Source organism: Pundamilia nyererei, unplaced genomic scaffold (assembly GCF_000239375.1).
Source record: "Pundamilia nyererei isolate P.nyererei 1_Seehausen unplaced genomic scaffold, PunNye1.0 scaffold00141, whole genome shotgun sequence".
NCBI lineage: Eukaryota > Metazoa > Chordata > Actinopteri > Cichliformes > Cichlidae > Pundamilia > Pundamilia nyererei.
In genome coordinates, this window is record NW_005187542.1 from 230,175 (window position 1) to 245,187 (window position 15,013).

General features: G+C 42.6%; 1 protein-coding gene across 3 annotated transcripts in view; it reads left to right on the top strand.

Annotated features, from left to right (window-relative positions):
• Nucleotides 1-15,013, top strand: part of LOC102194868 (vang-like protein 1) — a 71,286-nt gene that overhangs the window by 22,299 nt on the left and 33,974 nt on the right. For 2 of the 3 annotated variants that reach the window (XM_005744224.1, XM_005744225.1), the window contains exons 2-3: nt 3,756-4,034; nt 12,747-12,873. In XM_005744224.1, the coding sequence (XP_005744281.1) occupies nt 3,964-4,034; nt 12,747-12,873 (198 nt within the window). In that variant the 5' untranslated portion in view covers nt 3,756-3,963. Of the gene's footprint in view, nt 1-3,755; nt 4,035-12,746; nt 12,874-13,423; nt 13,541-15,013 lie in introns of those variants that run through there. The other variant, XM_005744226.1, reaches the window with a different exon arrangement.

The following is a 15,013-nucleotide window of genomic DNA, read 5'->3' on the forward strand; positions in this document are numbered from 1 at the left end:
CACCCCTGGCGTCGTTGCCCACCTCTCAAACCCTCCTGGGTTTTAAACGCACCTTAGAACACACATGCATCAACACCATATATGAGTGGGCGGAGGGAGGTTTGGAGTCTTCACACACCCCCGTTCTCTGCGGCCTGTTGGAGCGGGGGTCTGGAATGTGGGGCCTCCCTGCTGCTGCGGAATCGGAGCGGTCTGCTTCTCCCCACCCCAGGGAAAAGGGTAGCACCACCTGGGTCTGGGTGCAGTTTACCCCTCCAGGGGCAAGGGTACCTAGACCCGGGGCTTGGAGTACGCTTGGGGAGTGTGATTGTGTGTACAGTGTCTCTCTATGTCTGTCTCCATGTTGGGTGAGTGTTGAGTAATTGCATATGAGAGATGAGGGTGGGAATGGATGTTTGTATCTGTGTGTGCCTGTTTGTCTGTGTCCATATGTCAGGTCAGGTATCAGATGCCACCTCTCTGGGGACATCCCAGGTCCTCCAAGGTATGGAGGCCTATCTCCCCCACCACTTCCCCTACCAGTGGCAGACGCCCTCAGACATCGGTGCGTTGGTGGTTCTTTGTGTCCGGGGATGGGCGTCTAGGTACACACCGGCTCACCCCTTGGTGGCTGCTTATCGGGGCCTGGAGCCTGGGGCTTGCTCGGGCCACTTCGGGGGTGGGGTGCCCTTGGCCTCTCGGCCTGGGGCTCGGTCACTCTGGCACAGCTGGCTGCTGACAGAGCTCACGGGCACGTCACTGCAAGCCCCTCTAGCTTCTGCTCCGAGGCTGCTGAGTGACCCCTCATCTGGGGCTGTCCTCAGCTCTTTCCGGGATAGTGGCGCGGCTGCCCCTCTGTTGGTCTTCCTTGGTCTCTTGTCTTCTGAGGGCCTCTGGATGTCTGGAGTTTTGATCTCCTCCATACTTGCTTCATGCCCTGGTGGACGGGGCTGTAGCTCCCCAAACCCTCTAGCAGATCATTACATGAAGGGACCTTTTAAAAACAAGCGCGTTCATGCTCACAGGTGTACACACGGGTGCTCACACACACAAACTACACCCTTTTTGGCTCCTACCTCAAAGCACACTGTGCGCTGTCGATCTTATGTGCTGCACAATAATGTTTAATATTTAGTATTTACAGTTATATTCCCATATATCATCGTGATGTTGTTTATTCTATTGCTCTCGTTTTCTTCTGCTTGTTTTCTTTTTTCATTCTCAACAGGTGAAATTACAAAAGTATTTACTGTTATCTATTGTTAGCTAGTTTATTGTGATGGTGTTGTTTTTATTATGTTGCTCTTTGTTGTTTGTTTTCCCTTCTGGTTTTTTATCTCCGTACAGGTGATCCAGGTGTTTTGTTTTTCTTTCTTTTTTCTTCCCCCCTTTTTCACCATCTCTTCTCCCCTCTATTTTTCTTTCTCTCCCTCTCTTTCTTTCATTCTTTCTCACTGTCCTATCCCCCAGTCATGTCTGTCCCGTCTTTAAAAAACGAAAATAAAATAAATACATAATTATAATAAAGGTCAATCAAATGGACCAATAAGGCAAGGCCATGATGATCCACTTGGTAAAGTAAATCCACTTGGCATCTTTCTTGGCCTTCAGACAACAATTCTGATGGCTAAAGATCCAAACGGGACAGGCAAAAAAAAAGAAAAGAACTGTGCTTTTAATCTGACTCTGAGCCAAATGTATCTCACTCTCCACACCTGTGAATACAAACTCTAACCATTCCAATAAAAGGCGTCTTATATTCCCCGTAATGAATCCTTCAAACCTTCTACCTGCTCCGGTATATGATTTTAATCTATTGTTTTTTGTTGTCATTTTGCTTTTTTAAAGTGCTGGAGCATTTTTAGAGCTATGTGATCTTCTTGAGGAAGATTACCCAGTGAAATTCTGAGAATTATAATTGATGCAATCACTGTTTTGTTGAGGGCTTTGGATAAAGGCATCAATATACCTGAACAATGTTTGTATATACATCCACCCATCCATCCATCCATCCATCCATCCATCCATCCATCCATCCATCTTCTACCACTAATCCAGGTTACAGTGTCAGCAGAGACCTTACTGCCCTCTCCCTGACCACCTCATCCAGCTCGGGACACTTGGGCCAAGCAATATCACCTCTCCAGCAGGTCCTGGATCTGACTTGGGGCCTTTTCCCTGTAGGACATGATTGGAATACCTCACAAAGAAGGCATCCAGGAGGCTTGCTAGTCATATATCCAAACTTTCTCAGCTGGCTCCTTTTAATGTAGGGGAGTAGCAGCTTTACTCTGAGACCCTTGTGGCTAGCAGAACTTCTCATCCTTTCTCTAAGGGAGAGCCTTAGAGATAGCCCAGGCACCCGTTGGAGGAAACTCATGTCTGCTGCATGTATCCATGGTCTCATTCTTTTGGTCACTAAACAAAGCTCATGATGGATGTACTTCGACTGCTTTGCTTTCACATCCACGATTACCATTACAGACCAATACAGTGTCTGCATCCTGCATCACTGCAGAAGCAGAACCAGCCCATCTGTTAATCTCTACTGGACCCTTTTCCAGATGAGACACTTTTCAGTTTCAGTTTCACAGTTTCCAAAAAAAAAAAATTCCATTGCTATTGTTTGACCATTTTCTTTTTTTTTATATTATATCAGGATAATCCCCATTACCACAACACAACCCATTACCACCCTACAACCTTTCCCATGCATTCCTACTAGTTAAAGCCACACTTGTTGACTTCTTCATTAGGTATGCCTGTGCAATCTAGTTCAAGCAGGATAAATTATAATTGTACTTTATATTTATTATTAAATCCACACTGAGGGCACTTGGTTGAGCTGGTGAGGCATATACTATAAGGCTGCAAGGGCCTGAGTTCACTTCCTAATAGTCTAATCCTGGGTTGACACAATTGTAACAGGAGCCGAATTTGTGTTTGTAGCATCCAGCTATTGAAGCAGAGGAAATACCAGGACAAAGGGGGTCTTGCATATGAATCCAGGATCCATATATGAGACTCCAAATCTCAGAGTTCTCAGTGACCTCGACCTCAAGGTGGTCAGGTTTTCTTGTAAATGAGGTAACTCATTAAGCAAGTCCTGTAGGAGTTAACTTAAAAGGCTAAGGGGTAGCACTGGAGGCCACCAGTATTTTTGACAGTTTTTCTCAAGCCAGGATTTTACAGATATCTACAGACATGTAGGTGAAACTGCTGTTTGTGTGAATTTCCTGTGCTATCACAGCTCTTTGAGACTCACTTCCAAACTGGCAACACCTCATTCTCATTTTGACGTCTCCTTCGAAAATAAGCCTTATCTCTATGGCACTCTTTCTGTATTCATCACGGAGCTTGTCAGTGCCGGGCATAAATTGTTTACTGTGTGTCACAGACTTAAGGCTGCTTCAGAACAACAGTCGCCAGTCTAATGGGAATAGGAGCAAATTGCTGTTTCGGGATAGCGGCGTTTCTTTTATCTGGAATGCTCAGTTGAAGTGTAACCTCTTGGGAACTGCCTTTTATGGGAAGTGTTGTCACTGTGCTGGTTTGGAGCTAGGAGGCAGTGATTGTCCTGCAGCTGCAGATAAACGTCGGCATGCTGAGCATTTATGCACTAGAGGAAAATAGATGTGGCGAAAAAGCTTGTGACTTGAATGCTTGATTTGGGTTTTCGTCTCTATCGCCAACAGATGTGGACAGGTTTTCCAGAGACTTAACATTTTGAATTTAAATTTTCCTGTCTCCCCCTGTCCCCTCCTTCCACTCTGCAGGTTAATGTTTCCTTACCAGGCGCCCCCAGGGTCGCTTTCAAGCCTGACTGCTGACAGCTGACACCTCTGTCATCCTCCTGAGCGATCTAATCGATCACCTCTAGCTCGACAAGACAGCACACCAGGTTCTGCTTCGTTCTGCTGGCGGTTGAGTAGAGCAGGCTCTGTGTTGCCCTGAGCCCAGCTATCTCAGCAGGACTGCATCACCATGGATACAGAGTCCACCTACTCGGGATATTCCTACTACTCGGGGCGCTCCCGGGGATCCCACAGACATGGGTAAGTCCTGCCAGTTGGTTATTACGGTTTTTCCTGACTCTGCTTTTACGTGAAGTGTTGATGTGGGCTGCAGGATTTCCCTCAGTAAAACATGCCCGAGCTGGTGCCTATTATGTGAAGTTGAAGTGATAGTGGATGTGATACGATTACTACTGGTTGGTTAGTAGATATAGATGTAGTAGATGTTAACAGCAAAATCAGTTTTTAGGAGATGGATAGAAGAAGCAAGGATTTTTACAGATGTCTTGGAGAGGACGGTATTACTACTTTGTCCCTGTTGGAGCCTCTGGGGGCTCAGTAAATCAGCGGATCTGTTGTACTTTCCTTTTGTGATTTTCTTTCTGACTCTCAGCATTTGTTTTCCTGTTCTGTTCTGTGTCTTTGTCCACCTCCGTAGTGTCACCTTTTGTGTATCTGTGTCTGTCCCTCTGGCCAAACATGTGTGGAGCCCACAGCTCCTGGAGGCGCATTAGTCTGTCAGCAGCCAAATGACTGTGGTTGACAGGCCTCAGGAAGGCAGCAGGAGACAGGTGCTGAAGAGGCCTGACTGACTGGCTCAGCGGATACATTGAGACTCAGAGAGGAGATGAGAGTAGAGAACTGGAGAACAGGATCCTGTTCCATAACAGCCCCTCCCAGGTCAATGACAGTCCCCTCCAGCTTGTTTGCCATATATCTTTTGGAGTACTTGTGCCTGCCTTTCCCACTCTAGCTGCCACCTGTTGCTGTTTAAGGGATTTGTCATGCTGTCTGCAACTTTCTGCCTCTGTCCTCTTCACACTGCACCTCCCTCAGCCCTGCCCTCCTTATCTCTTTCCTTTCATTCTCCTCATCATTAAACATTTTACTCCCATGTGGCCAATCGTGATATGAAGGCAGCAGCTGCCCCCGCTCTCTGTGATCACCCTTCTTCCCTTTTCTCCTCCCATTTTTTAAATGTAGTCAACGCTGCTCTTTGAGGATGAGAAAGCGCAGGGATATCACTCGCTCCCTGGTCGTCTGCATTCCCCAGGGCACCAATGTGTCCTTGTAGCTCAAAGTTAAACTGAGCAAAAGTGCTCTCACTTAGCATGGAATCAAAGACAGTGGGGAGAGGTCAGTGCTTAGGAAAGTGGTGGAGACCTGTGTTCTCCTATTTCTTTTGCTGCACTCTTTCAAGTGAGTGACAGCAAATTGGAAAGAGACATATGGGCATCCCTGCCAGGCGCCATTCCGCTTCCTGCTCCTCCGGTCCTACCGTGACTGTGCCAAAGCCACCGGCTGGCCTCTAATTTAATGTAGAAAAAACTAAATTGTTGCCTTTGAAACCCCTTGCTGTTCTCGCGGGAAGGTAATCTTTTTACACCAAGGGGTGCCATGCGTGAAGCTGCTTCGGATCGCTGTCGTCTAATTACCCTGATGCCAGGAACAGATGCAAGCATGTGGGAGTGGGCTCACTACTTGTGTTCATACAACCATAGAAATAACAGATAAGAACAATATCCTTATATATGGGTACATGTGTGTAATTTGCTAGGACATGATAGAAGAATGGGATTTGCTTAGAGTCTGAGTAACAGAAGTTGCAGGATTTTTGGAGTTTTTCCCCCCCCTCATTGGTAAATGGTAAATGGCCTGTATTTGTATAGCTAGTCCCGCCTAGGGACCCCAAAGCAAGCTACAGTTGTAGCCACAGCTGCCCTGGGACAGACTGACAGAAGCGAGGCTGCCATATCGCGCCATCGGCCCTTCTGGCCAACACCAGTAGGCGGCAGGTGAAGTGTCTTGCCCAAGGACACAACGACCAAGACTGTCTGAGCCGGGGCTCGAACCGGCAACCTTCCGATTACAAGGCTAACTCCCAACTCTTGAGCCACGATCGCTCTCATTGCTGGCTTTTTACCCCTTCCTGTTGCAAGACATCTTCTATTGGTGTTGTCAACAATACATTCCCCTGTCCCTCCAATAATTGCAGCAGCAGGTCTGTCTGCAGATCTGCTGTTGCCATGTTTTTGGCACAAAAACATGCTGAAAACACCAATTTCTTACTTGGTTTTAGTAAATTAGTGTATTTCTGTATTTAGAGCATGACATTAGCAGTGAAACAACCAAATTATGCACATGCACAGGTTTAGTTATCCAAAGCTTTGCTTTGCTTCTCTCTCCCCAACCAGTTGCAGCAGATGGCCCCGCCCCTCCCTGAGGCTGGTTCTGCCCGTGATTTCTTCCTGTTAAAAGGGAGTTTTTCCTTCCCACTGTTGCCAAAGTGCTTGTTTGTTGGGGTTTGCTCTGTATTATTGTTGGGACTTTACCTTGCAATGTAACTTGTGATTTGGGGCTATATAAATAAAACTAAACTGAGATGAATTGAATGTGTTTGTAGATTGCAGTACTTGAATCACCATTTTTCCAACTGGTGCAATCCATAATAATTGCTACTCAAAATAGGCTGCTTCTAAGTAAATCCTAACAATTTGTGTTTTTACCTGCAAATATAATAATTGCAGCTGCCCTAAAGAGCTTCTGCTCTCATACTTTCAGAGCATGGAGTTTTGATGCAGAGCTAATTGAACTTTCTTCAGTTTTGCTCTCAGAACTTCTCCAGAGCTAGGCTCCTTCACTTATTCAATTTTAAGCATTTAAATGACTATAGACTTGCAAATCACATATTAGCAGCTGTTCATGTGTAAAATTGGTTCTTTTGATTGCTGTAACTCCAATTACAGAGCAGCACACAGTATTCACACAGGACAGAGTCACTTCAACTAATATTAAGTCATAGTTTTAATACCATTCAAAGGTTCCTCCATGATATTATTCTTAAAGCAGAGCAGTTTACTTTTTGTTTCAACTGGAAGGTTAAGATTGGATCAGAGAAACACAAAGACTTATCTCACTTAGTGCCCATTCAGCTCAGGTTTAGACAGCACAGCAGAGGCTTCTTGTGACTCATTACCTTGTCGATTAAACAGGAGGCCAACAATCTTCAGAATCATCTAATGGTAAGCTTATGGTTAAGTAATATAGCTACCAAGAAGCTTAATGAATTCAGGCGTGTCTAGGCAACAATATGTTGATCTGAGCACCATGTACTGTCTTTTTTTATAGCTGAGAACTAAAAAAAAAAAAAGAGAGATTTCAGCAGACAGACTTTTGCTCTGTTTTTACACTGTGTTAAAACTCACAGATAATAAATAGGTGTAGATTCAGATGCTGAATACCTTATATTTCCCCCCCTCTCATAAGGAATTAACAAGGGATTGCTAAAGAATCAGACCTGCAATTAGGATTGAGAAAGGCATCAATGTTCATCCTTTCTCACTGTTTTGTTTGGGTTGTTTGTAGGGGTGGGGGAAAAAATCGATACTGTGTAGTATCGTGATATTTTGTTTGCTAATAATGTATCGATACAGGGACAGCAGAAATCGATATTTTGTTACAAAAAAGGTTTTTGTGCTCTGACTTCAGAGCAGGTTGATCCTTTTTCTGAGCAAGAGTCCTGACATTCCTTCACTGTCCAAATGTGTTTAACTTTTTTTTGGCAGCAATAAACATGACAGTTTACTTATTTTACTTTAAGACATGTTTTATTTTAATTAAGTTTAAAACTTTTTTAATTAATGTAAAATTATATTGTTTTAATTTACTTTCAAATTCTTCAGTTGCTGAATGAGCTGCATAGTTTTCATAAATTGCATAGTTTAGAATAGCTATAATTGTACCAGATGGTTGCATTCAGTTAAGTTGGACTAGACTGTAATACAAACCGTTCAGTTTGTCAACAATAAAACTGACTGAAATGAGAGAATGACTGAGTGCAAGACTTTGATATTAGATAAAATGAATATTGATAAAGTTTACCTTTATGTACAGAATCTGAATATCGCAAAATATTTTAAAAAATTGCAATAATATCGTATCGTGCGTTAAGTATTGTGATAATATCGTATCGTGGGATGTATGGTGATTCCCACCTCTAGTTGTTTGACTCCCAATAAACTGACCTCAAAGTCTGGGCTTTATTTCCCAACTAAGACATGTTCAAAGGGAATTTGAGACTATGGATATGCCCGTAAACGTTTTTCCGAGGCTTTCTTGACCTTTTAAGCTGCTGTGAAAACATCAGATCAAGTATTTATATGGTATCAGTTCACAACAACTGCCTCAAGGTGATTCATGTAAGATAAAGACTGTACAGTATTAGAGAGAGAGAGAGAATCAATCAGATGATTCCTATAAACAAGCGCTCGGTGATTGTGGAATGGAAAAACTTCCTGAAAGATTTCAGGAAGGAGGTAGGGGCAGCTACAAACCATGACCAGTTGCTTTCACAATTAGCTGGAAAACCTTGTTTCCCATGGGGATTTTGGTCATCATTAGTTCTTTGGAAATGAAGTTTCTGGGACTTGTGTGTCAGTTTGAATGAAAATCCAAGTTCACGTAAGAAAGAGTGGTGATTGTTTGCTCACACCACTGCTAGCTCAGTGTGTGATGTGCTGGTTTGGACTTGTGTCACCATTGTCGCTGTTGGTGGTGGCTGATCTGCACACTAGTGCTTTGGCTCAGATTGCTGTGTTGACACAAAGCTCTGTGCCGCACAGGTGTGTGGGTTACTCTGCCAGCCAAAGAGAGGACAAATTGGTCCACAGACAGTTTGGCATGCCACCCTAGTTGGCTGTACTTTTTCACTAGCCTCTGTGTGAGGTGGAGAACACACTCGTCCTCAGGTGTTGGAGGGAAATACTGCTTCCAGAGACAAACTGGCAGGACTCTGCCTCATCCATTGTCAGTTTTCCAAAAAGCCACACCCATTTCAGGGATACACGCTGCAAGTCAAATCCCATTAATCAAATCATAGCAGCACAATTTTGGAATATCAGTGAGCCAGCTGCATGCTAATGAGGCAGGAAGAGGATGTGGTAAGAGAGACAAAGGGGGAGGAGGTATCCATACAGTGCAGTAATCCCAGGATGTTGCTGAAGGGGGAATGAGAAAATGTGCTGGAAGAGGGGAGAGGCTGGTACACAGATTGGTAGGCCAGTCTGCTAAACCACTTGCTGGGCTGTCCGCAGGCTTGCTCGCCTCTGTGTTACTTTGCAAATTGCATATTTTATTGCATTCTTAATTGCTTTTTGTTCAGTTTCTGGGGTTTAACTGACATTATCTTTTATCTAATTATTTATGCATCGTCTGTCTTTTCCAAGCAGTTGAGGGTCAGGGTTTGTTTTGCTTTTTTTTTTTTTAAACTGAAGATGATTCCCCCCCCCCCCCCCCATTTCTAGAATCTGAATAAACAGATCTGACCAATCAGATCACTGCATTTGGCGACAAATTTAGTTTCAGTTTGTCACAACTCGAAAGTTCAATTTTTCTGGTTGCTAGAAAACATATGTAATCCCAACCGGCTGGCGAGTGGTTTCTGGAGGTTGCTGGCTGTCATTAGGTGAAAATCAGTTGCACCAAAAAGCTCCTTGCTTTAGAAACCACAGTTTCCTGTAATTTGCATGGAAGACACCAACTTATTTGCAAACTATCACCATTTATTCTCCAAACTGCAGTGAAGCTCAAAGGAAACTGTAAAGAGACAGATGTAAACTGAAAACTGAGAATTCCAAGTCAGTCTGATTTACCATAGAGTAACACACATTTGAAATAAAGCATTCATGAATTAATAATTGCTTATGTCATAAATTTATTTATTTATTAGTCAAATCAGTTACAAATGAATGTTTAATCTATTTTACTTAGATATTAAAAAAACAATTAATTATTTGACAATTTAATATATAATAAGAGCAATTTTAAATACATGAATATATGTGTGTATAAATGTGTTGTGGGATTTTACAAACTGCATTCATAAAGATGGCTGTCATGTAAAAAATAAAACTGCGCATGTAGTCTCACATATAGTCTAGCTTCAGACAACAATAATACAGGGAATGATGGACTGATCGGTATCATTGTAATCACTCTTTTTCAATTATTTTAAATCGTAGGTATCAGAAGGTTATGTGGTAACAGGTGGACTCCTGAGACTGTTTACAGACAGTGTTTCCATAATTAATTATTATTAAAGGCTGTAGGTTATAGCTATTGTTTTAACTGTGCTAGCTGATTCAGGCTTCATTTAAAAGGAGCGGATTAGCTTACTAAAAATGGCAGCCCACTAGTACTGATGGGATGTAATCTTTTCCCAAGCTAGCATGAGTCTTAAAGAGTATGGCTACATGCAGCGATGCTAGTCTTAGCCACATCTGCGTGTTACCTTCAGCAGATGGTCAGGTGATTCCACAAAGTGCACACTTCAAGATTGGGGCTCTCTTCAGTTAATGTCAAGGCAGAGCTATTGACACAAGCAGCAACCTAGAAAAACCCGGTCAGCCATCTTCATCATCATCTCTCTAACCAAACAGAGAGCTCCTTACATCACATTGCATTATTAATTTGCATTACTTTTTCTCCAAGGCCAAGAAGGCTAATTGGAGACATGGAGACATAGGAAAAGGACATGGAGTTGATAAGGAGGAGTGGAATCTTGATTTTAAATATCAAGAAAATATATTGTTAATTTGATTTTTTTTTTGTTCTGTTTACTTATTTCTTTTTTTGAAAATGTGCTTATCAAATCTGAATTAAAAATGTGCTTTCAATAAGACTAAATGGTTGGGGAATTTTCCCCATTAACAGAAGTTGCCAGATGGTTGGTGACTGGCAGACATGTGTGACTGGGGACATATTTGGAGGGGGGGGTCTGTTTTAGGAGTGGATGTGAAGGTTTTCTGAATAAGTAAAATAAAGTGATTATTATAATTATGTAAATGATTCTTTTCTTTTTCAGTAGAAGAAATGTTTGATTACTTCTCTAGGTGGTAAGCCCGTTTACGTGACTAGTTAGCATAGTTTTTTTGTTTTATTTTGCTCTTAATGTGACTTTCTGCTCCTTTCCACTCTTCTTTTGTAGCTGCTACCTTCTCCTTACTTGTCTCCCAGACCTCCTTATTATTCTGACTGTGATCTTGAAATAGGATCTCTGCTTTGTGAGCCCGGCTGCTCCTCCCTGCTTCCTCCTCTACAGCTTTTCTCTCCAATTAATAAGCATAATCAGCGCTGACGTTTGACTGATGAGCGCTCCCTCTGGAATAACCATCACCACAGCAATGACACTAGTTGTAATAATATTTAAAGTAATAATGATTGTGGTAATATATTTAAAGGCCTACATTCACCTCCTAATCTCCTGGATTTATTAGATAAGAACATGTCAGTCACTTTGTGAACTGGATTGCTGCAGGCTATTGAAAATGAGCTTTCTCTCACTCAGTGCAGGTTTGAAATGTTCGTCGCTCTCGTGATTTTCTGCAGGAAAGCGAGTCCATATTTAAAAAGGAAGGGCAAGAATAGAGGCGGAAGGCAGACTGGGCTACACCCTTTAATGAAAACACTTGGATCTAATGCAGCTCTTGCTGGACCATAACAGCTCCACTGCTGTCAGTCATACGGCTTCCTCCATTACCAAAGGCAGGATATCCTGTACTTTATGAATATGAATGGTTATTGTGTGACAGTAGTGTTCAAGGGTCACTTGAGTTTTTCTTGCATAGGTCACTGTAAGGTTGATGGTGATGGTTAATGTGTAACAGCAAAGATTGAAGCTGATCGCATCAATATTTCATATTAATATCAGAACAAATAAATATGTAGAATCCAAAGTGTGCAGTTCCTGTTGATTCTGCAGGCCAATTGAGGATCTTTTAGGTCATTGTTTTGGTTTTATAGTATATACACTTGCTAAATTAATGCTAATGTTTCTCCGCATTTGATGTAAATAAACAGAGGTCAGAAGGATCAGTTCATGTGGGTGTCAAAAGGACTGCTTGTGTTCTTGTGTGTCTTAATAGAAAGCAGGACACAAAAGCCTTCTCCATTGTGGAAATTAGATTTGTTACACTTCTGTTCCAGTGCTGCTCCTGCATAAGAAGTGATTACGATGAAACAACAAGCTTAGAGACTGCAGGAAACTCATTAACATTTAGCATGACAAAGAATACAGCATCAAGAACAATCCTTCTGTCTTTAAAAGAAGGGGAAGACAAGAAAAATCATGTAATTTCTTCTTTATTTGCCTGCATATTCAGTCAGTAATCTTGCTGAATCTTCATACCTAGGTTAGATCCGACAGCCTTGCCTCGGCTCTGGTCTTGTCAGTCTCATTCATTGTCCAGCAAAGGTTCTCAAGCATATGACTGTTCACATAAAAGCTGAACAAAGCAGTTTATTTGTACTGTATTTACTGTATTTTAATCTGGAAGTGTTACTAAAATTAGAGCATAACGTGTGTTTGCCTAGGAGAAAGGAGACGGATAAGGGATTAAAGGGGCGACAGAGTGGGCTCGGCGCCATGTGGTGGTGGTGGTGATGCTGGGTGGAGGATGGAGAGACCTGCCGCTCTCGCTCTATACCAGATTACTGTAGCGCTTACATTGCAGCTGACATGGTTGGAAGACCTCATGGACAGTGATTCAGATATTTAGGCTTTATGCTCACTCTGCACGCACTTGAATTCTAGAAAACCAGAATGTCTTCAAATTCCTTGTTGTGTAATTCAATTCTGTTTAATTTCTATAGCACCAAATCACAACAACAGCCGCCTCAAGGCGATTCATATTGGAATGCAAAGACCATACAATGCGCTCACTGATCGTGATTTTTGCTTTTTACTTTCTCTTTCAGAGAGCGAAGCCGGGACCGGCACAAGTCGCGCAGCAAAGACAGCCGCTCGGAGAAGTCTGTAACGATTAACACGCCGCCTGCAGAGCCGCTGCTAGGCGACACAGCTGTACGGGGGGAGCAAGTCCAGGTACGACCTGCTGCAAACACAAGGCACTGCACAGTCACTACCGTGCTTCTTCACAAACCTCTCACACTTTTGATTCACAGCTTAGTTTCCACACGTTCAGCACATTTACCATAGATGACCTCTCAACAGTGTTGCTATAAGTTTGACGGAGGGCTCTGCTGCTGTGATTTATATGTAGAATTTGGAGCACAGGAGACTTATCACTCGCACTCAGAATGAGCTGGAATGATAATTGTGTTTATCAGCCTGGGCTGGCACAGGCCATCTGGTATTTCAGGGCAAAAGCCAGGAGGGCCAGTCCATTTATGTCGAGATCTGGGCCGTCACTTTCCGGAAGCCTGTTTCTGAAAATATCTGCAACAGGGTATGGACGCAGCAGGCTTCCTCTCTCGATGGCCAAGCTCTGATAAATCCACTTCATTAAAGGCAAATGGCAGGCGCTGGCTCAGTTCATGAAATCCACCAGCACTGGGTTGGTAGACGCTTTCAGTGGCCCCCTCTGAAATGGTCTAGGCCAAGCCCATGCAGCAGCTAAGCTGGAAGCTAAGCTTTTGACTGTTAAAATTCAAAAGTGTTGCCTCAGAAATCATGCTGACTGGGAGTTCCATGATTGCGAGCTCAAAATATGGATTATGTGATGGATTATTTGATACAAGATAAGTATAAGGTAGGCAACATCATAGGTTACACCAGCTTAAATGTTTGCTAAACATCTGGTACTATACACTGAACCATCTGGCCTTTGGTTTGTTTGTGTCTAACAGAAAGTCTACTGACTCATGTTTAATTTCACGCACCAGGCAGACATTTGACTATGTTGCTTGGATTCAGATAAAAGGTCGGTAGATCAGATAGCTCTGTGTAAACTGGGCTGGTTGGCTGCAAGCTGTCATGTCGAGACATGAAATTCCAGGTAGCACTTGAGCAGTACACGACTTCTTAGTCACAGTGGAAGACACTGAGTAACAGCCGGTTTGTTTTCTTGTTTTGTGTGGTCTTTGTGATCCAGAACATAATTCATTGAGTAGAAATAGTTGTAGTTAAGTACTTTATTGCACAGAAATATTGTTTTTGGAATGGCTGATAGACAAAAATATTATTACATCATCTGCGATGTAATAAAGTCATTATTGCTTTAATAATTGCATAATAATTACAAAAACCTTTAAAATCGTGCAGTGGGGCACATTTAAACTCAGGTTCATTACTTTTATCAGCGTTCTTCTGAACGTGCTGTGTTATAAATGGTGGAAACGAGTTTGTTTGGATGTATTTACAGAGTTTCGGTTGTATTAGTAGTAGTGATACATCCCTCTACTAAACAGCATACATCACTTCTCAGTTTAATCCCTGTCCTTGCTTTTAGTTTTTATTCACTGCATGGCAACATAATGCAGTATGAATAACTTCAGTCATTTACTCACAGCTGCTTCATAACGTGCATAAACACTGCTGTAATCATGTTGTCAGAGGGAGCAGCGGCCTCTCCTGATTTCTTCTGATTGCTACAAACAGCTTCGCTTCTGTTCTGCGGTTGCTTGTTAGCATCTTAAAAGCAAATTATTCAACAAAGCTTTTAAAGAAGGAAATACTTCTACTCCTGTTTTGTGTTTTGCCCCAGCCATAGTAAACATGATGCAAATATCACATTCCAGAGTTGCAAAGTGCAAGTAAGAGCAGATGGTTATTTTCCCATAGCCAGTGATGGTGACTCATTGTTATGCTTTTTCGTGGCTTGGTCGGACATGAAATTATGTCAGTTGCACAGGATAGAGAGACACAGGTCTAACGTGTTAGTAAGTGAATAATGTTGATGTGCTTTTTACAAACCAAATAAGCTGTAGACTTGTTAACAAAGGTCAAATCAGATTGAATTTTAATTGACTATGATTTCTTTTCATCGCAGTTTAAGCCCTTTTAAAATTTGAAGGTTTAAATGTAGCATCTGTGCATCTTGATGAAAAAACTGGTGACCCCTTGTGCTACAGTCACACTAGGAAAAAGTAGTTGGAGACTGTGGTACTACTGGGCGATTGTGGCTCAAGAGTTAGGCGTTCGCCTTGTAATCGGAAGGTTGCCGGTTCGAGCCCCGGCTTGGACAGTCTCGGTCGTTGTGTCCTTGGGCAAGACACTTCACCCG